The sequence below is a fragment of the Capricornis sumatraensis genome, chromosome 23 (genome assembly GCF_032405125.1).
Source record: "Capricornis sumatraensis isolate serow.1 chromosome 23, serow.2, whole genome shotgun sequence".
NCBI lineage: Eukaryota > Metazoa > Chordata > Mammalia > Artiodactyla > Bovidae > Capricornis > Capricornis sumatraensis.
This window is the reverse complement of record NC_091091.1, coordinates 37,303,712-37,331,452: the sequence shown is the minus strand read 5'-3', so window position 1 is coordinate 37,331,452 and position 27,741 is coordinate 37,303,712. Positions and strand designations below refer to the sequence as shown.

General features: G+C 45.1%; 1 protein-coding gene across 1 annotated transcript in view; it reads left to right on the top strand.

The window, feature by feature from the left end:
- Positions 1-8,541: 8,541 nt before the first annotated feature.
- The window catches only part of HSPA12A (heat shock protein family A (Hsp70) member 12A), a 160,767-nt gene continuing 141,567 nt past the window's right edge, over positions 8,542-27,741 (top strand). The window contains exon 1 of the mRNA XM_068961666.1: positions 8,542-8,629. Coding sequence (XP_068817767.1) covers positions 8,542-8,629 — 88 coding nt within the window. The remainder of the gene's footprint in view (positions 8,630-27,741) is intronic.

The following is a 27,741-nucleotide window of genomic DNA, read 5'->3' as shown; positions in this document are numbered from 1 at the left end:
TGCTGTGCCCCAATCATAGTAAATGGTGTCATTATTACCCAAGAAATTAAGGAAAAGGAAAATGTAGCATTTTTTGCAGTTTGGTGGTATTGTCTGAAAACCTTTATTTAGCTTTGTACCGGAATTCAGATGGAATTGAATTAAATAAGGGGACCCCCGCTTTAGAACAATATCAGTGGCCTTTAAACCTTAACCATTTTCACAGAATTATAAAGTTGATGTGTTATCTCTCTCTTGCTTCCCAAGTGTAGCAGGAAGCTGGAGTCATAGTCATAAAGTGAGTGTTCAAAACTGGCATCCTGTCAAAGGCTGTTTTCGATTCAGCCTTCTGGTCATTTGTTCAAAGGGCTTTGACACAAGACCAAAAGATCCTGTTGGAGATGCTGCTGCTGGCAGTTTAATTGGTATTTTTCAGGGTGTAGACACACGATTTCTATATAGGCAGAATGAAACTGGAAGCAGGGCAATTAATCCAGAGAGCTCAGACTGTAAGGAGAAAAGGAAAGAATTAGGCAAAAGAAATTCTTTTAAGCAAGCTATTTTGCCATTTTAAAATAGATACTTTTTAACTTTATAGAAATAGATACAACTTAAAGAGTATTTTTGTGACATAATTATGGGGCTCATAAAGCAAAATGAATGCATATAAAATATCCAACAAAGGCCAGGTTTTCTAATTTACTTTTTTTTTTAATATAAAAGGGTCAAAATAAATGTAGTAATTGCATTTATTATGAACAAAGAAAAAGTTAAATGTATTTTCCACATAGGGGGCAGCAAAGAGAGGAATCCTGGTTAAGAGGACCAGTTAGATGTTTTATCAAATTATAGCTAAAAATGTTTTCTCTTATTACTGGCACAAATATTGATTGGGTTTGTCTCATGGCCCCTGAAAGTTGTGAGCCTGCCTATTTTGTTGTTGCACTTGAGCAAGAGCTAATATTAATAAATTGCTTGACTTCTGTAATTAAACATAAGAACCCAACTGAAGGGAATTTTTGCTTCCTAGAACATGTACTTTAATCTGCTCCAGAGGAATTATTTCATGTTAGCAAAATCAAAAGACTGTCTGTTCCTCTGTAATTGATCATTTCTACAGGCCTGGTCATGAATCTCATGGTAATGTTAAACCTTCAAAAAATTATTTGGGAGATTTGAAAAATTCACTTGTCAAAAATTTAGGATTTGCCTCTTTACATTTATTATTGGCAAAATGCAGGATTGTTTGTTGTTCATGTTGCTTTTTCTTTTTGTTCCTTGATTTGCCTTTTTTCTTATATTTGATAAGTTTGAGAATTTCATTGAATATTAAAAAAAAATACCGCCATAGATGCGATGAGAATTATTTCTTGAAGAATTGTGACTTGAGGGAATAAATTCCCATGAATTTTTAGTGAATAAAATAGGCAAATTCCTCAATATTGATTTAAGTACATCTCTTTCATATATGACAATCATATGTAAATTTTTATCATTGGTCTCCAAAGTTATTTAAGGAGACACTTGCAAATGATTCTCCAATGCAGATCTAATGTGTTGAATTCAATTCCTGTATAGTTTTTTTTAAAAAAACATATTTAATTGTGTTGTATATTAGCAAGGGGTAATGGATCCTATTTTTAATTTAGTAATATAATTATTACATTTTGTGATTGTGCATTCAGTACCTTAGGAGGATATCATAGAAAGGAAAGTAGTAATCATCAGAATCAGTTTTTTCAGAAAAGCAAATACTGTTTCTATTAATACTTGAAGGAGAGACATAGTGTGGTGAAAAATTAAAATATTATTTCTAAAATGGAAGGAATTTTAATACATCATTAGTGATGCCTATCTTTGTCTTGGGCTATAGTCAGCATAAGCATATTTTAAATGCTATACAATTGGGGAAAGAAGGAAAAGAAACATACGAGAGAATCTAACACAGTAATACTCGGACAAAAATAAAGAGCTGAGGTGTATTAGGTGATTTTGTATGATGGTATTTGCATTTGAAATAAGTAATTGAGGCTAAAGTAAGGTTTGGAATAAAAGTATCAGGGTGCCCACTGGTGTCCATTTCTTTTTGTGTGCAGAGATGCGGCCAAAAGCAGGATCGAGAGTAATCCAGGGTCCACCCTCTCCTCGGCTCCCAGAAGGAGCTGCACTTGTTCAAAGGCTACTGTTAGACTGTTGTAAGAATGTGAGTTGATTTATGACCAACAGAATGACTTAATATGTCCCTGAGCTTTTCTAAGGAAGCATCTCTCCCAAAGTTCACGGCCATATATTTGTGTGACCTTTCTGGGAATTTGAAAATGAAGAAGATTGTGAAATGAACTCACGAGGCAGGGAATTTCACAGAGAAGAGCCATCTCGGTTAACTGTAGATGTCTGTACCTTCTAAAGAATTTTTCTACCTCTAAAATTTTAAAATTAGAGTCCCTGTTTGAGAGAACTAGTACCAGATTTCTTTTTTGGGGGTATAAAGTTATTCCATGCCAGCACTTACTAGAATTTTTATTCACTTGTGGATTTGACCTGAACTTTGGTTGCCTAATCATAACTGCTTTCTTTTCTTTATAGCCAAGCTGACAGGATATAAGGGAAAAATAAAATTTCTGTGCTCTTTCTGAGTATACAAAATCAAAGGCTGTCTTTTGTAGGGTAAGAATCAAAGAGTATGTTTTATAGCATAAGAACAAAAATAAAGCTTTTAATGTATGATATTTGAAATAGGTAAAGTAGTTATCAATTTATAAGCTTAGAATGAATATTGTCCTATGTATCATTTATTACTTTACTGAAAACAGTCATTTTGAATTCTTAACTAAGACCATTGATAGAAAAATATAAACATACAGATATCCAATTAATATTGTTTTCTGTATATTTCTCATAAGCCTAATGTTAGAAAATTAGTTTTCTTTTTTGGAGGATAATTACAAATCTAAAAAAGCAAAAACGCAATCAAAATGAAGAATTCAAAAGTATAACTCTCTTTTCATTTATATTTGCAATAGACTTTTTGTCTCCAAGTGTTATTTGTCCTATGAGAACGAAAGGAATCACCACGTGTGTTTTTTTCTTAACTAGAAAGATAACCATTTTACCTTCCCCTGTGTCTGTTGCCTGGGTTTGATTGTGACTCACCAGGGGATGCCTTGAACTTTTCACACTCTTTTCCCAGCCCTGATGCTAAGATAAGAATATACTACCCTACTTGACATAAAACCAGACCCTGGCTGGTGGACCAGAGACCATCACACACACACACACGCACACACACACACGCCTATACCCTCTGGGGTAAAGGCTCAGCTGCCACCTCTGAGTCAGCCTACATGATTTTTATGAGCAACTCACCTTGCTCTCCAAATTTAGACTTTAGGACTGTACACCTCACCCCATCCTATCTCATCCATTTTTGACAAAACGCATAGCTAAAATTTTAGTGTTTTGTTTTTTTTTTAAATGAACTAGTCCTGTGGGTCCATCATACTTGTGTTGATGACTAATCTGTGTCTATTTCCAGTAGATATTTTGTAATAAGCTATAACTCTGAAAGAATATGATGGGAGGAAAGGGGCCTGTATCAAACAAACTGGAGAAAACCAGTATGGGAGCACTTAATGCTTTCTGACTTTTGAAAGGAAGGAAACTTTGCAGCAAGGAAATTGTAAGGCACAGGAAAAGTAGGCTCGAGCTTTTCATGGGGGAGGCGAGTGAAGTCCCTGCTTGTATAGCATCTGTGATGTCTGACTTAGTCATGAAAAACTGCAGCTGAAGTGTCTCTCTGGGATCCATGCATTGAACCAAGGGATAAAAGAGTAAAATCTTTTTCTTTCCTTAGCTGCTGGTTCTATATTAATTCAGGAACTATAAAGCAAGTTTCAAATTGACATCCTTTTCTAACTGGAAAGCAAGCATACCTTATATAGAGAATACAAACATTTCAACAGGTACTCTTACCCAACTGCCTGGTGTTAACTTTTTATTTAAGCACAAAGGGTCTTAACATTTCTGTGTGTTAACTTTTAGTGGATGTAATCCATGAACACTGAGTAAATAAAGGGCTCAGGCTGAGAAGCCGGTGGCTTTCATTGAGAAAGTAAATTTACAGAATCTGATTATGAAGCATGTTAGGTCTTCCCTTTCAGAACAGTAAGCATGCACCTTTCATTGGATAGGTGTGCATAGACATAGAGATGATATAGCACCTTAAAATGCATTCTTTTTTCTTTTTCTTTTTTAAACATGAGTCTGGGAATTCCCTGGCAGTCCAGTGGTTAGGACTCTGCACCTTGACTGTAGAGGCCCAGGTTCCGTCCCTGGTTGGGGAATTAAGATCTCAGAAGCCGCATGGCACGGCTAAAAACAAAAGAAACAGCCCCTGCCCAAACCAAAAAGCAAAACAAACAAACACATGCCAAACATCTCGACAAACTCTCTTTAGTATGAAGTTCAAACACATGTAACCCAAGGTTAAGTTCTACTTTGTAAAGTCAGGTGGTTTAACATGTGCTATGAAGATCTACATGAGGAATAGGACGTGCAGCCCCGTTCTGTTGTCTCTGAACTTTGGAATTCTATGCAGACCTCTTGCAGGGAAGATGCAAAAGTGAAACCAGTCCTGGCTTCGGGCAGATTTTATATTCATTCCCTGATGATGCGCTGGTTTGGCTTATTTTCTTCCGTTTCAAATATTCTTTCTCTTCCCCCTTCCAGAAATATGGTGAACCAGTGTCAATAGGGTCCATACAGGCTCCCGCTCCAGGAGTTCACATAGAGGACGCCGGGCAGGGCATCAGCCGCAGGCCAGCCACCCTCCCACTCCACCCCACCCCCACCGTGAACGCCACCTTCCCAGCACTATTCTGCTCCTGCTATGCTTTACATATCTGGGATCTGGTCTTGGCCTCAGGGCCTTACTTAACTCAACCCACTTTTCCTCTTGTCTTGACTGCCTGTCTAATAGGGAGAGCGGCTAGAAATAACTGTGTGATCATGTTTAGTGTTCATCTCACTATTTGCCATGATAGGAATCATTCTTATAGACAGGTAAATCACAGAGCCGGGCAGAACGTCCACTCCCTCATTTTACAGATCTCCCTCCCCACAAAAAGAAAAAGATCTTCCCTTATAATAAGCACATAGAAAAAAAAAATTCCTGTTGCTGATGAAAGATTGATTGATGAATGTAATTCTTTTTATGCAGGAATCAGTTTATTTAATGGGTTTAAACGTAAAGAGTTTTAAGATTTTCTTCATCATATGTGTAGATAAAGGGAAAACACCTTTTATTATATATATAGTGTATTTTGGTATAATATGTGTAATTGCCCTGGTATCATGTATATTCCGACAATATTAAAAAATTTAAAAGTCTAAAATCCAAAATTCCAAGAAAAAAGTGTTGTACCTGTTTATAGTTATGAAGCTTGTACCACAACCTTTTAGAGGGTTTAGATGTAAAAAGTTCTATGGCTTTCTTCAGATTTATACTTTTAAAATGACCTTTTTATAGCCAAGTTCCCTATACTCTTTCAAGTAAGCAGGCAGATGTTTTTGCCTTTTTTTTTTTTTAAGTACAATAACAAGCATGTCTTCTGCCCTTCATCAGCTACAAAAAATATTTATGGCTCATCCAGTTGGAAGGTGATTCACCTGAAGCTTGGTTCCCAAATTAGTAACTCGGCAGCATCTCATTTAGCAAGTGGTGCTTCCCACCAACTGGGGGGAAAAATAACCCTCTCTCTCTCTCTCTTATTCAGATACAAACTTAAGCTTTCACTTGTCAGAGGAAAATGAAACCATCACAAACCACTGTTTATTTCGCTTGCAGCTTCATGCCTATGACAAAGTAATTTTTCCCCAGGTGAATTACTCCCTTACATCGGTGCAGCAATGACTAATAAAGTTATTTATGAAAACTCCTTAAGTGTGTGGTCCCCGTTCCCACAGCGTGTCACTGCTGCCGCCAAGTGACAGTTCTGGAAAAAATCAGCAAATCTTAAGCAATTAAAAAATCGATTCCTCTTTCCAAGCGAAGGCCCCTGCTACCCCTAGACAGAGAGACTGTCTTCCTAGGTGACAGGAACTGAGGAAGAATGCTCTCCTCAATCAGCTCGACCCACGTGGGCGTCACACACCACCCCCCCCCCCGTGCCCCCCGCGCCGGAATTCAGGGCTTCTGAAAAAAGAAAGCCAGGGGTGAATCAGAAAACAGTTTCTTGGGCTTCAACGAATATATCCAGTATTCAGGTTGAGGCTGTTTTTAGCTCAATGTGGGTCGTCTCCCACAGTCTCAGGCAAAATCATGCTTCGCTACAGGGAAGGGAAATTGTCCTACAGATCCACAGAGCGCACCCAAAACTTGTAACTTTCGCAACACGCCAGCGCGGGGAGGGGGCGGCGGGAACCTATGCAAAGATTGTTCTCTTGAGCAACCCCATTCTTGAACTGGGCTAAGAGCTTTTCAATTGCTGTGACATTTTCAGCCAGGGAAGTAGCAGTCGTTGCAGAGCCATGTTTTACGGGCAATTACTTTATATGATCAATGGAGCAATTCCCCTTCCAGAAAGGAACCAAAGCGATCAAGTTAAATCATTAAAGAGAGAAAGAGAGAGCGGGAGAAAAGGACTCGTCTCATTAGCAGGTGCGGGGCTGCGGGCTCCGCGGCGGCGGCGCACAATGTCGCTGGCCCTTTAAGACAATGGCCGTGCTTCCCCCACAGCCACCCCCCGCACCCCCTCCCCGGTCGCTGTTGACAGGTCTAAACCTCCCTAGCAGCCCATTGTGGCCGCAGTAGGAGGCACCTGCAGAAAATGTGCCAAAACCAGGCAGGGAGCGAGAGCTTTTCAATAAGCTCCGCAGCTGGAGGGACGAAGCAACACCAAACAAGCCGGCGCGGAGCAGGCACGTGATGGGGAAAGGGGTCACCGCCAGCCACCTCCTATTGGCTTCCTGCGCACCCGTCGGTTCAATTTGCTGACATCCACTAGCCGGCTTTTCTCTCTTTGCTTAATATGCTGAGGTATTTAGCTTAAAAGCACTAAATGCTCCATCACGACGAGCTGCTCTCTCCCTTTCCCATTTACTGTTATTAAGGACATTTCCCCCCGTATTTTCTTTCGCTTTCCGCCCCAAAACTAAGATTGTTTTCTTTCGCTCCTCTCTCATGACTACTTACAGGCATTCTCCACCACACGCTGCTGCTGCCCGCTTGATTTTACTCGTCTTTAATTCAGGGACAAGTAATACTGATGGTCTCTGCTGCCTTTCTAAAGCGCACGCATCCTGGCTGCCCTAAGCACAGGTCTGGACAGGGCAATTGGGTTTCAGCTTAGCAGACGTTTTTTGTGCATCTTCTGAGTACCTTCCCTGAGGGCTTCACGGTCAAGAATCTGCCTTCAGTGCAGAAGATGAAATGTGGGTTCGATCCCCCAGTCAGGAAGGTCCGCTGGAAGAGGAAATGGCAACCCACTCCAGTATTCTTGCCTGCCAAATCCCATGGACAGAGGAATCTGGCAGGCCCCAGTCCACCGGGGTGACAAAAGAATTGCACTCGACTGAAGGACTAAACAGCAAACAGCTGTGTACCTACCACTGTCCTTGGGGCTCTTGGAAACCCAGACATGAACAAGACCGTGCTCCCCTTCTTGTACTGTTTAAGGATCCAGCAGAGAGACGAAGTGGCTGATATAGCCGCATTTGTTTTGCACCCATGCACTTTTCTGTATAGTACTGGGTTGGCCCAAAAGTTCGTTGGGATTTTTCCATAACATCTTAAGGAAAAAATCAACAACTTTTGGGCTAACTGGATACTTGCAGCCCTTTTGAGAATAGGCAGAAGCGGAGGTGGGGTAGGGAGGGACCTGGGAGGTGCTGGTGGTGCTGTGGCTTTGTGGAGCCTGCCTTGGGAGTCCAGAGGACAGACTGGCAGTTTCAAATCTCCAAGATAAATGATAGATGAGTGAAGTCGCTCAGTCGTGTCCGACTCTTTGCGACTCTGTGGACTGTAGCCCGCCAGGCTCCTCTGTCCATGGGATTCTCCAGGCAAGAATACTGGAGTGGGTTGCTATTTCCTTCTCCAGGGGATTTTCCCAACCCAAGGATCGAACCCGGGTCCCCGGCATTGCAGGCAGATGCTTTACCCTCTGAGCCACCAGGGAATCCCCAAATGGTAGATGAGAACCTCGATTTTGGCAGCTCCTAAGCGTCTGAACTCCTTACTTTCACCCACCACTTTCCAGTTCTCATGATATTTCCATGTTGTTTTTTTTCCCCTCACTTGAAGTAGTAAGGCATTATCTCTATCTTACAGATGAAAACATCTGAGATTCAGGGCAAAGCACCTTGCCCAGGGTCCCACAAGGAATAGGTGGTAAGTCAAAGGCCCACAGCAACTGCTCCCCTGCCCCCTCCCCCGCAAACGGTGGCTTCCCGTCTACCCTGGGCTGCCTCTCAGCCTGTCTGGCCCCCTGAGCACACAGTTTGAGAGCAGCCTGGAGGCACCCGAAGTGATGTGTTCACAGTGTAACTCTCTTCCCCCTCCTACAGATGGAGAGTGTTGGCGTATACAGATTCTGTGGGTGTACAGCAAAGAACAAAATGAAGTGTGATTCCAGGTGGGAGATGCCCGCTTCAGGTAGGAAACGAGCTGATGTGTGTAAGTATCAAGCGCGTCTGAAGTGGTCACCCCCAGCCGCCATTCCTTTAGAGAGGGACAAGGTACTTGTACATATGTGCACACGTCGTCCTAAGGTATTTGCTAAATCGTGGCTTGCTCAGAGTGGCTTGTTCAGAATCCCAACACGTTGTGAGAGGTGTGAGAGAAAGAGGATCTCAGGCACTTGGCTCATGAAGTCATTTCCCACCTACCCGAAACCCAGGGTGGTCGGGGTCCACGCTCACAAGCAGGGCTCGTGGAGCGGGACTTGACATCCATGTAGCCTGCCTGGCGTATGCCGGCCTCATGCTCTCCAGGCACTGGGCTAAGGCAGGAAGAGATGGTCTCTCCCCTCAGCCAAGCTTGTTTATGCTTTAACTCGTCTCTCCTCTCAGAGGACTGGTCCTCTTCTTCCTTCTTCCCCAGTGCACCCCCTCCCACCCCACCCAATTCTGGAGAAAACAAGCGGACTATTCATGTAACAAGAGAAAGAGTGAGCAGGGAAGGGGGGAGAGATGCCACCGACAAACTCCATTGAAAGCCGCTGGCTGTTCATTTACATTCACACTTTTAAAAAATGTTAACTAATGATGTTAAATGGTTTGCCAAAGGTCCTGGCAGGTCAGTTGTAGAAGTGTCGTTTCTGCCTAATTAGGGCTCTTGTGGCTGCCCGGGGCCTCCCAGTGCAACTGGTGACAAGCCGGGAGCTGACAGCTTCAATTGATGCCAATAGGAAGGTTGGGCCGGTCATGTTTTCCAACTCAGCCAGGTGTTTGCTGAATGGGGGAGGGGGCCTGGCGAGATCTGAGCGCTTCTATGATCCTTTTTCTTTCAGGGCTCCCTCCCAAGTCCTTCCCCTTTGCCTGTCTTGTCTTATGTCAAGGTCAAGAATGGGCTTTGCTAAATCAGCAGTTTGGGTTATCTCTGGGAGGTCATTAGCAATCCTCAGCCCAGACATTTCAAGTGGTCTCAGACCCCAGATGCTAGATATTTTTTTCTCCCTAAAAAATCAGAGGGTAGGGAAAGAAAAGTTTTAGGTGAAAAACAATAGTAGAAGAAAACAAAACAAAGCGAAAAAGACCCAGAAAGCTCTGCATAGCCATCAACGCATTAAGCTTCTGAAGACATTCATAATAATAAAATTCCTTGAGGAGAAAACAGCTAAAGCATCAGTGCTTTAATCAATGCCTTTAACCTTTCACTGAAGAAAAGACAACAGTGAAAAACCCTAACATGTTCCACTGGATATAGAGAACCTGGCACATAGTAGGAGCTGAATAAATAATTTATTGTTTGATTTTTCAGGAGAAAAATCACTGAGAAGCAAAGAGTGATTGATAGAGATCCTGCTATTTCTCATGCTTACTTACATTGTTTCTACAGCGCTCTTTGAATTTATTAGTTGACTGTGAAATATGTACTAAGTTGATGTGCCACATGATGGGGTGATATGATTATCTTATTTTTTGTTTTTTCTTTCCTTTTTTTTTTTTTTTAAACAACTTAAATCAAGCAAAATACCACTGGTGCTGGGGCCCTGGGCTACAGCAACTATGACACAAAAAGGCCGTCCAGTAACAGTGAGAGGACATCAGTGTCTAGAATTTGGAGTTGACACCCTGGCCGATTTGTGCCTGAATTCAACCTACTAGCACATGAGTGTGTTTGCAGGCACGCACGTGTGCGCACGCACACACACACACACACACACACACTAACTGAGCCTATTAGCAGGCCTAGTAGACAAGGAATGACTGGATTAATACATGGGGTTTTGGGAGCAGTGCTGTGTTAAAGGGGAAAACGTGAACTGAAAAAAGCCATGCTTATGAAAATCTAAGACCAGACCTCAGGATTGCAGTTCTAAGAAGGAGATGGGAGATTCGGGTGAGGGGTGTCTGAAACTTTAAGTTTGCAGCTTCTTTTCGTCACACAGTGATGCCTTTCCCACCTGCTGCCCCTGTTTTCTCTAACGTGGGATAGTGAGAAGTAGGGCCAGAAAAAAACAGACTGTCTATCGGTTTTATCAAGGAGTGTTATGAAAATAAAGGAGACAGTGTACTGAGCACACCGAGGGCGATATCTGGCATATATCAGGTGCTGGATGGTGCTAAGTTCCCTCCCCGCTGTCCCAGGTTCTTCTCGGTTGGAGACCATGTGCTGTTCTGTGGTGTTAAGCTATTTTCTCAATACCCAGGACATATTTGAACAAAGAGAATTAATAGACTTGACTAATAGGCTGACCTCATGAATGGTGAATGAGCAGATGAATCTAGACATTTTCAACCAGTTTAGTTGCCTGTCTCACACTTTCCCTCCAGGGACCACCTTTGTCACTGAAAAAAGAAAAAGTGAAAGTGTTAGTCGCTCAGTCGTGTCTGACTCTCTGCAGCCCCCATGGCCTGTAGCCCGCCAGCCTCCCCTGTTCATGGAATTCTCCAGGCAAGAATACTGGAGGGGATTGCCATGCCGTCCTCCAAGGGATCTTCCCGACCTAGGGATCGAAGCCAGGTGTCCTGCGTTGCAGGTGAATTTTTTTCCATCTGAGCCATCAGGGAAGCCCCCTTTGTCACTAAATTCCCTTAAAAGATCCACTTTGCATTTTTGTCCATCCATGTTGTGCCGCAGCACATGCTCTTTTTCCTTTTCTTCAGCAGCTTCCTGTGTTTCCTCGTACCGCTTCTATCCTGGGATGTGGTTCCACTTCTGGCCCCAGTACTGACCCTTGTCTGTGCTTTGCCTCCCGTATCTGCCTCTGTCTCAAGTCCTGATCTGCAAGACCACTGTGGCTGGGTGTGTCCTCTGAGGCCAACTGATTGCTCTCTGGCTTTTACTGAACGCTCAGGAAGTGGCCACTTAAGACTGGCCTTGTGGTTAGGAAGATGAGCATTTAAAAATCATTCTGTTGGATATTAGTGGTAAAGAAAACCTAATGCAGCCACTAAACCAGCAATAGAACAAGAAGCCAATTAGTTACTAAAACTGAAACAGAGAAACCTCTTTCGAGAACTTGCCAACAGAGGAAAGAACGTGTGAATTACAAGAAGTCCTCTGGCATTAATATCTCCCGACTGTATGCATGATAACTGATCATTACAGTGGCGACCCTGGAAAACTGGAATTATGTTCAGCTGTATCTGGGGCTTCCCAAGTGGCACTAGTGGTAAAGAACCCACCTGTCAATGCAGGAGACATAAGAGATGCAAGTTCAATCCATGGGTCGGGACGATCCCCTGGAGAAGGAAATGGCAACACACTCTAGTATTCTTGCCCACGAACAGAGGAGCCTGGTGGGCTACACTCCAAGGGGTTGCAGAGAACTGAAGCAACTTAGCACGCACCGATATTACCTAAGCCTTTCTGAAAGGCAAATCTGATTTTGTTTTTCCATTGTTTTCTTTGACCTTAAACCCTTACTCTGGTCGTCCTGACGTACTGGCAGTTCTATCGACATTTCAGGATGTTTCAAGGCTCAGGGCCTTTGAACAGATTCTTCTTTATCCTTAGAATGCCTTTCTCCACCTTGTTTGCCTGTCAAACCACCTACTCACTGTGCCACGTCCTCCACCAAGCTTCTCCTGGCACCCCCATGTTAGATTGACCTTTCTCTCTTTTGTATCCCCCTGCAGAGTCTCACATTCTTCTCAGTAATCAGAGTGTAATCATGGTTCAGTTCAGTTTAGTTCAGTTGCTCAGTCGTGTCTGACTCTTTGCGACCCCATGAACTGCAGCATGCCAGGCCTCCCTGTCCATCACCAACTCCCAGAGTCCACCCAAACCTATGTCTATTGAGTCGGTGATGCCATCCAACCATCTCATCCTCTGTTGTCCCCTTCTCCTCCTGCCCTCAATCTTTCCCAGCATCAGGGTCTTTTCAAATGAGTCAGCTCTTCACACCAGGTGGCCAAAGTATTGGAGTTTCAGCTTCAACATCAGTCCTTCCTGTGAACACCCAGGACTGATCTCCTTTAGGATGGACTGGTTGGATCTCCTTGCAGTCCAAGGGACTCTCAAGAGTCTTCTCCAACACCACAGTTCAAAAGCATCATGGTACAAGTTCCCTTTTATTGACGGCCTTCTGTTGGCCAGCTAAGTGTACGTGCTTTTGCTGTTGTAGGTAGGTGCTCACTACTGATGAGGACACTCAAGATGCATGTTTAAGGTGCGTGAAAGAGGACTGGAGCACGTGCACTAACCACCGTTCACCTAGAACCACCCATGTACGCTGCCTCCCATTATAAGTGGCTGCCATGCTGATAAGCCTGGGTGTGTGGTTTCAGTTTTCTCCTCTCTGGATGGTGAGGCCCTGGAGGGCGGTGACGCTGTTATTAAATCACTTGATGTTGTGGTGCTTAGCATAGGGCCAGCACGTGGCAGAGACATGAATTGTCTCTTGTGGTCTACCCAGGGCTTAACGAGAGCCTCTTTTAAGGAAGGAGTTCTAGGCTAGGCTGAAGGTGCTATAAGGTCAAGGAGGTTGGAGCCCTGAAGGCCAGCTTTGCCCAGGATCAGCCATGCACAGCAGTGTTCTTCATGTCTGTCTACAGAGGACAAGGAATGAACAATTGTTCTGTATCTCATGTTCTGTAAGGCTTCCTGAGAGAGCCTCGTTTTTCACATGGAACTACCAAGTCATTTGGGCTTCTGCAGTGACTCAGCAATAAAGAATCTTCCTGCAGTGAAGGAGACGCAGGGGTTACGGGTTCGATCCCTGGATGGGGAAGATCCCCCGGAAGAGGGCGTGGCAGCCCACTCCAGTATTCTTGCCTGGAAAATCCCATGGACAGAGGACCCTGGTGGGCTTCTGGGGTCCATGGGGTCACAAAGAGTTGGACATGCCTGAGCGAATGAGCATGCATGCACCAGGTCACTTGGCCAAGAATTTCTGCTTGTTTGAACTCTTCAGAAAGGACTCCCCATTGAAGCACACCAAATTTAGAAATGGGCTTTCCTTTCACAAATATGTGCATGTAAGTTCTCATTCGTGCTCTTCATTCAATTTCTTTTTGCTTCTGTCATCTCTCCTGTCTTGAAAAGGGACTTTTTTAGACATACATGTAATACAATAATAAGAATGATATACCCGAGAAAAAGGACTGAAAGGGAACCAAGGCAAAGTCAAGGGTGAATGAGGTCACAGGTGCATACCATGAGGTCCTGTGGATTTTGAAAGATGAGCCACAAACATGTGTCTCAGTGTCTGTGCATCAGCTGGAAGGGGAGGGGATGAAGCAGGTCTCAGCTTGGCTTCCACTGTTTCTCCATGGGATGCAGAGATATCAGGAACATGAGTTGAGTTTTCCAGGAAACTGTTTGCATGAGGAACCGGTCATCTCCCAGGAAACCCCAAAGGTAGGGCAGAGTGATGCTTCTCTCAGAAGAGAAGGTCATTTTGAGTATGTCGCGATGTCACTCAGGCTTCCCTGGTGGCTCAGACGGTAAAGCCTCTGCCTGCAATACAGGAGACCCTGGCCCAGGAGGATCCCCTGGAGAAGGACATGGCAACCCACTCCAGTACTCTTGCTTGGAAAATCCCATGGATGGAGGAGCCTGGTGGGCTACAGTCCATGGGGTTGCAAAGAGTCGGACATGACTGAGCGGCTTCACTTTCTTTTCTTTTGTTTGATGTCACTCAGTCTGTCCCTCACCTGCCTATAGCCCGGGCTTGAGCGAACAAGGACAGAAGCCCCTCGCTGTCCCATGTACCTCCTGTTCTGAGAGCAGGGGGGCGCCGGCCCAGCTGCTCACGGTGACGACCCAGCGACATGGTGGTGGCTCCAGTGATATGACGGCGGCGGCAGCAGAGGCGGTGAGCCCGGCGCTGGCAGTGTTGGTGGCACTTGTGTGGGGGCGGTGGCACCAGCACTGGCGGTGGCGGTGGCACCAGCACGGGCAGCACCTGTGCCAGCAGGAGGTGGCACCACACCTTCCAAGTGGATGTAGCAACATCGCAGCGGCTGCAGGGGCCAGTCAGCTTCAGCCAAGTTGGGGGGCGGGGGGGGGGGTGGCTGGCCGCGGCCCAGAGTGGCTCTGCCTCCCGTGATGAGGGCCCTGCAGCAGCTCCGTGGGAGACAAAAGCCTGGACAACAGCGAGGAGGCCCATCCAAGGAGGCATTTGAGGCTCCCCTGGAGGAAGACTTAGGGGCTTCCCAGGTGGCTCAGATGGGAAAGTGTCTGCCTGCAATGTGGGAGACCTGGGTTCGATCCCTGGGTTAGGAAGATCCCTGGAGAAGGAAATGGCAACTGACTCCAATGCTCTTGCCTGGAAAACTCCATGGACTGGGAAGCCTGGTAGGCTATAGTCCGTGGTGTCACAAAGACTTGGACATGACTGAGCGACTTCAGTTCAGTTCAGTTGGAGGAATACTCTTCCAATAACAGGTGGGAATTGGAGCCAAAGAAATGCTGTTACATAACCCCATTTTTAGCCTTGGAATAGGGTGATCCAGATAGAGATGAGTGACATTAATATATAGAGCATTTGTGAGATAAGAACAAAGCACTTGGTTAAGAAAAGCTCAGTTCTTCCTCAGGTGGGAGCTGAGCCCTCATTCATCCATTCATCCAGTGACTCAGCAGGCATCAGTGGAACCTTTGTTGGAGTCTGGACTCAGGTTCCAGGGGATCCGAACGGGCTTTGCCATGTGCTAGTCTGAGAAGGCTACATGATTCTCTACACGCCAGTTTCTCCACCTGTGACATGAACTGTGAATGATATTACGTATTTGCCTCAGTAGGTTTGAAGAGAATCAGACGCACATGAAGTTTTTAGCAGAGTGCCTGGCACCCATTAAGCATCCAATAAGCATGAGCTACGTGAGAGGTTGTGAGGTGTTCATCGTCCCTCACTAACTAAAGCAGTATTTGTCCATGTGAAATGCTGCATTACCATCATCTGGAAGGATGCGGCGCTCTGTTATCTGTGGCTGCTGCTTGGTAGAGAGTTTATGGGTGATTCAACTGACAAATTACTTCTGTTATCTGCCTTTCCCTGGTAGCTTTTTTCCTTGGTAGCTTAGTGACTTCCCTGGTGGCTGCCTGCAATGGTAAAGTGTCTGCCTGCAATGCGGGAGACCTGGGTTCGATCCCTAGGTTGGGAAGATCCCCTGGAGAAGGAAATGGCAACCGACTCCAGTACTCTTGCCTGGAAAATCCCATGGACGGAGGAGCCTAGTAGGCTACAGTCCATGGGGTCGCAAAGAGTCAGACACAACTGAGCGACTTCACTTTCTTTCTGGTAGCTTAGCTGGTAAAGAATCTGCCTGCAAAGCAGGGGACCCTGGTTCAATTCCTGGGTTGGAAAGATCCCCTGGAGGAGGGCATGGCAGCCCACTCCAGTATTCTTGCCTGGAGAATCCTCATGGACAGAGAAGCCTGGTGGGCTGCAGTCCATAGGGTCACAAAGAGTAGGACACGACTGAGTGACTAAGCATGCGCCTATCTGCCTTTCAGGACTTTTCTGGAGCACATGGACTATATATGGAATTTCCAACAGCAGGGAAAGAGATCCCAGCTAACCATCTCTTTGGCTAACCATCTCTTTGGCACATTACTCTGTTCCCTGACGCCTCTGTCCCCCACATGCTTGAACAGTTCCCATGAAGGGAGGTGTGGAGGCACTGAGGGCAACTTGTCCAATCTGCTGGCAACTCTGACTCTCAGAAGGTTCTCCCTCTCTCCACTCTCCCTTGACTACAGAATCTTCTGTTTACCCCCAGTGTCTTCAGCTTTTCTTCCTGGAATGTGGTTTTACAGTCTTTTGTCATTCTGAGATTCAGTTTGTTGATATGCTCCTCAACTTTAGTGATGATATTATTGAGCTACAATTCACATACCATACAATTCACTCATTTAAAGTGTACAGTTCAATGATTTTTAGTGTATTATGGAATTGTACAGCCATCACCAGATCAATTTTAGAGAACCGAGTCTCTCTCAACTCAGACTGTCTGTTTGTAGTCTCTGATAGTTATATTTCTTGTTCGTTTGTTCATTTAATAAATACATGTTAAGCACTTCATCTATGCCAGGCACAGTGATAAATTCTGGGGAGACGAAGGTGATTGAAATTCTAGACGCTCCCTTCATGGAGCTGGTAATTCACCGAGTTCTTCAGACTGTAACCCTGTAGTTAAATAAACATGTCGTGATGAGCAGGTGTGCACAGCAAAGAGCTGGGGAAATGTCCCTAGGAGGTGACAGTTAAGCTGGAACTCGTAAATGTGTAGGAGATATTGGGGGTGGGAGGGCAGTGAACAATCCAGAAGGAGGAGCAGAGTCTTCTTGGAGACCACACCAAGCACCTAATTCCCTTTCCACGTTGAGCCCTTAAATATTTGACTATAGCATCTTCTGTTTTATTCCCAGTGTCTTCAGCTTTTCTTCCTGGGATGTGATTTGACAGCCTTTTGTCGTTCTGAGATCCAGTTTGTTGATATGCCTCCTGCTTTAATAGTAACTTTATTGAGCTACAATTCACATACCATACAATTCTTTCATTTAAAGGGTACAGTTCAATGATTTTTAGTGTGTCATGGAATTGTACAGCCATCACCGGATCAATTTTAAAATGTTTTTATTACCCCCAAAAGGAACCTCCTATTCCCAAAGCAGTCAGTCTCCATTCCCCCTCCCCAAACCCCCACCATGGGAAACACCAGTGGTTTTCTGATACTACGAGTTGCCTATTCTGGATACTTCATATAAATGGAATCACACAGGATGTGGCATTTTGTAACTTGTTTTTTTTCTCATTTAGTGCAATGTTTTTAAGGTTCATCCATATTACAGCATATGCCAGTACTTGACTACTTTCTGTTGCTCAGTTATTGCATGGTATGGAGAAGCCACAGTTTGTTTATTCATTAGTCAGTCGATAGGCATTTGAGTTGTTTCCACTTACTGGTTGTTATGAATAATGCTGATGTGAACATTTACATGCATGTTTTTATGCAGATGCATTTTTTACTTCTTTTGAGTATATACCTTGGAGTGGAATTTCTGGGTCACGGTAACTCTGTGTTTAACTTTTTGAAATACTGCCAGATTGTTTTCCAAAGCCACTGCACCATTTTATATCTCAACCAGCAGTGTATGAGGGTGCTTATTCCCCCACAACCTGGCCAACAGCTGTTAATCTGTCTTTTTGATTATAGTCTTTCTCCTGGGTGTAAAGTGATATTTCATTGTGTTTTGATTTGCTTTTCAAGGATGCTTAATGATAGCATCTTCTCATTTGCTGATTGGTCATTTGTAAAATTTCTTTGGAAAAATGTCTCTTCTTATCCTCTGCCCATTTTAACACTGGGTTATCTTTTTATTATTTATTTGTAAGTACTCTTTATATATTGTAGAAACAACTTCCTTACACCTGGCTCAGTAGTCCATGCATTCAATCCATAGGTCAGCCTCCCCTGAACTTACCAACTGAATTCATAAATCTTTGATCTGCTTCATTTCTATACAGCCTAATAATCCCATCAAAGAAGGAAACACATTTATCTGACAGAGCTTTTCCTCTATGAGTCCCCTGTGAGTGCTAGTGATCTTGGCTTTCTACATGTTCATAAACCATACATCTCCTTTAACAGCTAATCCTGAATCTTTTCTCCCAAACTCACAAGCCAGTTATTCTTTCATTGTAAAAGAATTAACTTCAGATGAAGAAATAGAGAATCACAAAGAGTAAAGTCATACTCAAGTGTGGTAAGTGTGGAGGGAAGACTAGAATCCATGGCATATGATGACTTATCCTGAGCCCCCTCCACTCATGATGGAGAAAGTTCATGTGTGGATGGTGGCAGGAGCCAGTATGAATGTGGGCAGAAACTCAGGAGCTCCACATCCTTGGTAAACTTAGGTGGACAGCTTCCTGTACCCACAGTGAAATACTGCTGCTGTGTGTTATGCATAGTGACGCAGTTGCCGGAACAAACACCAGTGGATGGGAAGAACATGAATAGGGATCTTTTAACCCACAAATAGGAAAAGGAGTACGTCAAGGCTGTATATTGTCACCCTGCTTATTTAACTTACATGCAGAGTACATCATGAGAAACGCTGGGCTGGTCCCATCACTTCATGGGAAATAGATGGGGAAACAGTGGAAACAGTGTCAGACTTTATTTTGAGGGGCTCCAAAATCACTGTAGATGGTGATTGCAGCCATGAAATTAAAAGACGCTTACTCCTTGGAAGAAAAGTTATGACCAACCTAGATATTATATTCAAAAGCAGAGACATTACTTTGCCAACAAAGGTCCATCTAGTCAAGTCTGTGGTTTTTCCAGTAGTCATGTATGGATGTGAGAGTTGGACTGTGGAGAAAGCTGAGTGCTGAAGAATTGATGCTTTTGAACTGTGGTGTTGGAGAAGACTCTTGAAAGTCCCTTGGACTGTAAGAAGATCCAACCAGTCCATTCTAAAGGAGATCAGTCCTGGGTGTTCTTTGGAAGGAATGATGCTAAAGCTGAAACTCCAATACTTTGGCCACCTCATGTGAAGAGTTGACTCATTGGAAAAGACTCTGATGCTGGGAGGGATTAGGGGCAGGAGGAGAAGGGGACGACAGAAGATGAGATGGCTAGATGTCCATCAATGGACATGGGTTTGGGTGAACTCCGGGAGTTGGTGATGGACAGGGAGGCCTGGCGTGCTGTGATTCATGGGGTCGCAAAGAGTTGGATATGACTGAGCAACTGAACTGAACTGAACTGAACCGACATCTGTGATTTCTTGTTATCTCATTTAATTCAGGTTCCTCTTTGACCTGAATTATCTGGATTTCACTAATTCAGTAAGCATTTACTCACATTTTTTCCAGGCTCCAGGTAACTAGGGGCTTCCCTGGAGGCTCAGATGGTAAAGAATTTGCCTGCAATGCGGGAGACCCAGGTTTGATCCCTGGGTCAGGAAGATGCCCTGGAAAAGGGAATGCCTACCCAGTCCAGTATTCTTGCCTGGAGAATTCCATGGACAGAGGAGACTGGCAGGCTATCATCCATGGGGTTGCAAAAAGTCGGACATGACTAGGCGACTTACACACACACAGGTAGGCTCTGGAAATCCTGAGATATAACAGGCACAGAAAAGGTGGACAGGTCAATCCAGTGCCATCAAGCTCCACTGTGGGTACTGTGGTAGGATGTGACTTGTCATCCTGTCCCCTGAGGTCCCATGCGGTCAAGATGGCAAGTGACACAGATGAGCCAATGTGTAACTACAAAGCAGCCAACAGATATTTATTTAGCATCTATCCTAGACCTGAAAATACAGCAGTGAATAAGACATAGAAATTCCTGTCCTTGTGGAGCTTACACTCTAGTGTGTGTGTGTGTGTGTGTGTGTGTGTGTGTGTGTGTGTATACAAAATTTGACAAATAAATGATAAATGGTACAGAGAAAAAATAAAGATGAGTGGGGGGAGGGACTTCCCTGTTGGTCCAGTGGCTAAGACTTCATGCTCCCAGTGCAGGGGGCCTGGGTTTGATCCCTGGTCAGAGAACTTGATCCCACATGCTGAAACTAAGAGTTTTCATACCACCACTAAAAGATCCTGCATGCCACAATGAAGACCAAAGACCCCGTGTGACACAACTAAGGCCCAGCACAGCTAAATCAATAAATAAAAAATTAGCCGATTATACAGAGTGAAGTAAGCCAGAAAGAAAAACACCAATACAGTATACTAACACATATATATGGAATTTAGAAAGATGGCAATGACGACCCTGTATGCAAGACAGCAAAAAAGACACAGATGTGTATAGCGGACTTTTGGACTCAGAGGGAGAGGGAGAGGGTGGGATGATTTGGGAGAATGGCATTGAAACATGTATACTATCATGTAAGAATCGAATCACCAGTCTATGTCCGATGCAGGATACAGCATGCTTGGGGCTGGTGCACGGTGATGACCCAGAGAGATGTTATGGGAAGGGAGGTGGGAGGGGGGTTCATGTTTGGGAACGCATGTACACCCGTGGTGGATTCATGTCAGTGTATGGCAAAACCAATACAGTATTGTAAAGTAAAATAAAGTAAAAATAAAAATTAAAAAAAAAATTTAAAAAGCTGAATGGGAGATAGGGAGTGATAGGGTTCGAGGTGAAAATAGGAAGTCCAGGGAGGCCTCACAAAGCAGGGGACACTTGCAGCAACCTGAGGAGAGTGGGTGATCAAGCCATGTGGGTATCTGAAAAAGTGCATCCTGGGTGGAGGAACAGCTAGTGCAAAGGTCCTGAGGTAGGTGTTGCCTTGAGTGTTAGAGGTCCAGCAGGGAGGCCCCATAGCTGGGAGGTGAGGCCAGGGAGGGCCTCAGTCAGGGATTCCAGCTTTACCTCTGAGACAGGAAATAAGGGTCTTGAGTGGACATAATGGCATGATCTAACTTACATTTTTAAAGGATCCCAGTGGTTGTGCTGAGAAGAGACTTTGATGGGGAATGGCCTAGGCAGTGAGACCAATTTGGAAGCCGTCTCGAGGTGTAGATGGGAGACATTGCTGGTTTGGGTCAGTACGACGGGGTGGAAGTGGTGAGAAGTGGGAATGTAGGCTCTGGGGATTCTTGCAACTGGATATAGGATGTGAACGAGATGAGTAAAAAAGATGCCGGCATTTTTGATTCAAGCAACTGGAAAGATGAAGTTAACAGTTACTGAGGTGCAGATGACTGGAAGAAGGGGAGGTGAGGGGACCTGTTTATCAGAGTTGCCTATTACACGTGCAAGTGGAGGTGGGGGGCTTGGGCTAGAAATATCAAGGTGGGAGCTTTCACACATCAATGGGGTTTAAAGCCGAGAAAATAGAAGAGGGAATTCCCTGGCGGTCCAGTGGTTAGGACCTCTCGGTTCTACTGCAAGGGACACAGGTTTGAGCCTTGGTCAGGGAACTAAGATCTCACAAGCTGCGTGGCATGGGTGAAAAAGAGAAGATGGAAGAGACTCCCTCAAGGAAAGAGTGCTGATGGAAAACACATGTCTGCTGATTAAAGCCTTGGGTACAGCCACATTTGGAGCTTGTGGAGAAGAGAAAGAAGAAATGGAAAAGCCTGAGATGCTGTGCTTGTGAAGGAAAAGCATGGGCCCTGGAAGTTGAATGATGAAGGTCTCCTAGGAGGAGGAGATGCTGCCATGGCAAGTGGTGCTGATTGGCCACGGCTGATGAGCGCTGAGAACTGACATGCACTCGTGGTCTTCGTGGCCACGGCAGTGATGGAGACAATGGGCAGGGTGAGATGCAGGCTGCATCCCTCCCCAGGTGATCCCAGAGACTGTCCTCTGGGCTCATCTCCAGCTCCACCCTGGTCCTCCTGTCTCCACTGTGATCCCTAAAATGGCAAAACGAGTTTCTTCTTCTTTGATATTCCTGTGTCAACAATGGTCTTCCTAAGATGTTTGTCAAAATTCAGAAACTGTATTGGTTTTCCTGTTTTCTGCATTTTGCTAACTTGGACATACTTGATTAATTTTAATACGACTGGTCCAGTTCAACCTATTTCTACCACTTAAACACATATTCATCATTCCTAAACATGTTTGATCACATACAAATTCCCTTAGGAGGTACATTTCCCACACACATATTATTTAATATAATGATGTCCGCTGTATTGTCACTGTTCTCTGGATCACCCTTCCCATCCTAGGTCACACGTGATGGGAATTGGTTCTGTGCTGTGTGCTAGGGATGGGAGATGGGTGCGTCCAGGAAGAAGTGGAGCCCTGTATGTAGGAGGAGGTTGGAGGGTCCCTGGTGGATGAAAGACATTTGGGGGTGGTGTTAGTCACTCAGTCGTGTCTGACTCTTTGTGAGCCCATGGACTGTAGCCTGTCAAGTTCCTCTGTCCATGGGATTCTCCAGGCAAAGATACTGGAGTGGGTTGCCAGTGCCTTCTCCAGGGGATCTTCCCGACCCAGCGATCAAACCTGGGTCTCCTGCTTTGCAAACAGATTCTCTACCATCTGGAGCTGGGAAAGTGCAAGTGAGATTGGAGCCAGTGAATAACCACTGTTGGCAGATAGAGATTCACGGGATGCAGGGTTTGGGCTGCCCAAGTTGCAACTATCTGTTAAGAGGAAGAAAAATCAGCGGTCCCTGAGTCGGGCAGGGGGTAGGGGCGGTCCTTTATGTCACTCTGTTCCAAAAAGCTATGAACACTGGAGAGGCCCAGAGAGATAGGAAGTGAGAGCCCCTGGGCACTGAGGCTGCAAAGGGTTAACAGACCAGGATAGGGTACAGACCCCGGAGCGCAGGCAGGTGTGACTCTCCCCCTGGGAGGCACACTGGGATGTGGTGGAGTAATCTCTCCACCATTTGGCATCCATTATTTTTCTTTGTTTTTAATTTCTATTAAGACAAATTTGATTTTCACATTCCCTCCATGAACATGATTTACAGACCACATACCACCACGTTCCCTGCTCTGACATTTCCCGTCTCTGACAGGTGCTGTTTTCCTCTGGAACATCGGGCCTTTTGTGTTGTGGGGTAGGCTGTGGCATCCCCTTGGAGGGGGGCAGCGTTGGGAGATGCGCCTGTGTCCCTCTCCCTGACATCACTGCGGTTACGGTTGGTGTCAAGCATCTGAGCAGGATAAAGATTGAGTGGATGAGCTGGGCTTCCCCTGAGGGGTGGGCCTCGCCTTGATCCAGACCCTGGTCTACTTCTCAATCCTCAAGGGGCCAAGAGGGATAGCAGGGCTCATAGATTTCCGACCGGGATGGGGCTCATGGGCCAGAGCAAAGAGTTGAGACTTTATTCCACAGATCAGGGAGAACCACCCAAGGTCTTCAGAGGATGGATGTGATCAGGTTTGTTTCTGTTAGGAAAAACCCATGGCGGTGCTTGGGGCCTTCCTGGTGGCTAACTCAGTAAAGAATCCACCTGCAATGCTGGAGACCTGGGTTTGATCCCTGAGTTGGGAAGATCCCCTGGAGAAGGAAATGGCAACCCACCCCAGTATTCTTGCCTGGGGAGTGCCACAGAGAGAGGAGCCTGGCGGGCTACAGTCCACGGGGTTGCAAGAGGCAGAGACCACTTAGCAACTAAACCTCACTGCCATGGCAGGGTGTGGTGAGGGGAGAGGCAGGAGGCAGGGAGGCCAGACGGAGCTGATGTAGTAGCTCAGGTGAGAGGCAGTGAGGACCAGGCCCAGGGCCCGACCACTGGACGGGAAGAGGACGCTGGAGATGAGAGCATCATTGTGGAGGTCGGACATCAGGAATCGGTGCCTGATTGGATGTGCTGTGAAAGTCAGGATGACTGTCAGGTGTCTGACCTGGGCAATGAAATTGATGCCGCTGCTTTCAACTCCCTCAGGGAAAACGGTGAGACAATCTTGCACCATCTTCATATTCTGCAGATTATCTTGAGTGACTCACATGTTTGAAGCAGGGGTTTTCTGCGGGGAGGAGATGCAGAGGGAAGGGAAAACAAGCCTGAAATATTCACGCAGTGGTTTCGACTCTCCCCTTCTCTTCATTCTGTTGGCAGCCTAACATTGTTAGTGTGGAGCCCAGAGAAATCTTAAACAGAGAATTGTTACGTGTAGATATGAGGATGCCATATCCCCCATTGGATTTCCTCTACTGGAGCCACGGAAGCAGTGAATAGAAAACCAGCCTGTCCCTGAACTTGACAGCGTCAGGAGTGGCTGGGCTCAGATCACCGCAGATGGCTGTGTGGGGGTTACCGCTCAGCGCACTAAGCCAGCACCTTCTTTCCTATTGTCTGTGTAACTCCCATTGTTTTAACCAAGCTGACTTCGTAGCCAAGGTTCCATTCACTATAGACAAAGCCTCTGTTAGATAAAATAAGGTCTCTGAAGCTTTTAGAGAGCTGGGGGAAATCACAAGCCAGTAGCAGTGGAAATTTCAATTCCAGATCCCTAGGGAATAATGACAGATGGCGGTTCTCCCTTTCGAATTCTTAAAAAAAATATTAAATGTGAAATAAACAGATCTGGATGGTGGGGGGAGGGACTGGCTTCCAGTAATTATTTATTCCTGCCTGACTCTGGAATGCAGCTTAGAGTTAGCAATCCAGATGATTCTGGCAAACTATAACTTTCATTTTCAATGTTCAACAGTATAGTTGAGATATACATACATTAATATGTATCTAGAATACTGGAGTGGATTGCCATTTCCTTCTATATATACATATGGAGGAGCAGTGTTAAATATGGATGCTATATATATGTGTGTTGTTTGTTATGACCAACCTAGATAGTATATTCAAAAGCAGAGACATTACTTTGCCGATGAAGGTCCGTCTAGTCAAGGCTATGGTTTTTTCTGTGGTCATGTACGGATGTGAGAGTTGGACTGTGAAGAAGGCTGAGTGCCGAAGAATTGATGCTTTTGAACTGTGATGTTGGAGAAGACTCTTGAGAGTCCCTTGGACTGCAAGGAGATCCAACCAGTCCATTCTGAAGGGGATCAATCCTGGGATTTCTTTGGAAGGAATGATGCTAAAGCTGAAACTCCAGTACTTTGGCCCCCTCATGCGAAGAGTTGACTCATTGGAAAAGACTCTGATGCTGTGAGGGATTGGGGGCAGCAGGAGAAGGGGACGGCAGAGGATGAGATGGCTGGATGGCATCACTGACTCGATGGATGTGAGTTTGAGTGAACTCCGGGAGTTGGTGATGGACAGGGAGGCCTGGCGTGCTGCGATTCATGGGGTCGCAGAGTTGGACACGACTGAGCGACTGAACTGAACTGAACTGTTTGTTGTTCAGTCACTAAGTCATGTCAGACTCTTTGCACCCATGGATTATAGCCCACCAGCCTGCTTCTTCCTGAGATATTCCAGGCAAGAATACTTGTGTGGGTTGTCATTTCCTCCTCCAATATGTTTGCATGGAGGAGCGGTGTTAGACATGGGTGCCATGACTTGAATGGCTGAAATAGTACTTCAATTCTGCTTTCTTCAGGTGACTGGAATTTTTTCCTTCCTCACTGATACATTTGAGAATTGTTTTAAGGCAGCCTATCAGAAAAAAACAAAAAACAAAAAAACACAAAGTCACAGTAAAGAAGCTGAGCAAATGGGTAGCTGGAAGCATTTTGTAAGCTCCCACATTAGCGGGAGTCTTTTAAGCCCCGTACCAAAAACTCTGTTGAAGACTTGAGGCAACCATAAGCTGGGTATTTCTCATTAGAAAGACTTGTATCACCAGGAAAGTAAGGGAAACCCTCCACTTAATGTTTCTGTGAGCAGCAGGTTTTCCTGGAGACCTTGGCCACACAGGCCATTTGAATCAGGTATCAGAGTTTTCTCGTGCAAGCAAGATGATACCGTGTATGCTTCTGATTACTCCAGGTAACATCAGCTGTGCACGCCTGAGTCAGGAGGGTGGCTGAAAAGCCTCCTCTGCCTCCTCCTTCAGGGAAATGATTTGAGTGCTACTGAAATCTCTATGCTTCTGAGAAAAGGTCAAGAGGGCGTGGATCAAACTGTAATTTGGAGCATTGTTTGGCCTGGCATGTGGCCAACATTCCCTGCTCTGACAGCGGGGATGCCTGAGATGGGCCAGGCACCTTCTGTGTCACAGGGAGAACAATGGTTTCGGGGATTTTACAGTCAGTCTTACAATGAGCTCTTCCTCTGTTGGGCACCAGAAGATACAGAGGTTTCAGAAAAGATGCTTGGGGTTGGAGGGGGCCTCGGGGATCATCTAGGCAAGTTAAACCATCGGAGTTAAGCATGAGGACCCTGCAGTCAGATGACAATCAAGTTTTGGACATGCCACTCACTGCCTCTGTCGCCAGCATGAACTTCTCTAAACCCCCATTTCCTCCTTCCTATAATGAAGAAACAATATCCACCCAAGAGGATAAGTAAGAGGCTTGATCGAGATGATAAACCTAAAGAGTCCAGCACAGTGTCTGGCACACAGTAAATACTCAATTAATATTTGTTAATATAAATTGCCCAACTCCTTCATTGTGGAGAGTGTAGAAATTAAGAGCTGGACCAAAAATGAGAATCCTACGGAGTTAACTTTGTCAGATGCATGCACCACTTAGGAATGCAGTCCTTTCAACCACAAACAAGCTTTCTGGTTTTGAGCATCGTCCACAGGAGACGGTGAGCAGCAGGCAGAACAATTGAAAAGTTAGAATTCATCACTGGCAGCTTTAGGGCGATGTCCAAAGGGAGCAGTCCAAAGGAAAAGGGCAGATTCTGACCATGCCCTCATTATTTTGGACAACTGACTCAGCTTGTGTAAAGCTGATCTCCCAGCCCCCTCCTAGGGTTTTTGTTTGATTGCTTGTTTATTTTATTTTTGTATTTTGGATCTGAAGTGGAGGAAATCCCTGACTCTGGCCAGATTTATAGGTGACCCAAAGCCTGGTCTGGCCCTTCCACTGGGATACAGCTGGGAGTCATCAGGATGGGTGCAGGGTCTCTGCCAGCAGAGATCTGTACAAATTAGCAAGCATTTTGAAGCCCGTGGGAAAAAGTTCATCTTTGTTTGCAGGTGCTTATGTACAGGAAATGTGGCCTTTTACTTGCTGAGCTATGAGGCAGAGAAAGGGAGATACTAGGAGGCAGGGCTCCAGGCCAAGTGGACAAAAGGAAGGGTCCCCCAAATCGACTCTCACCAGTGGATGGCTTCCTTCTATTTTGGGAACTCCGCTTACCTGTTAGACTTTTTCATGTGTTTCCATATGTCTCTTACCATCTGTTTTGGGTTTCCCAACATTTTTCCCCTCTGTCCTTCTGTCTGAATATTTTCCACTGACATGTTCAAATTCATGATCTTCTCTTCTGCTGACTCTAATCTACCCTTCAAGCCATCTACTGATTTATTTTTCTTTTTGGGGAGGGGGGTGTGTCATGAGGCGTGGGAGAGGTTTGTTCCCCCACCAAGGATTGAACCCATCCCCCTGCAGAATCTGAACTGTTGGACTGCTAGGAAATTTTATATTTTTCAGTTCTATAATGTCTGTTTAATTCTTTTAAAAATAAATTTTAATTTTCTGATGAAATTCTCCATCTTTTCATCTGTGTTCTTGAATATCTCTAGTGTAACCATTGTAACGTCCTCGTCTGCTGATTCCAGTGCTTAGATTTACCTGGGG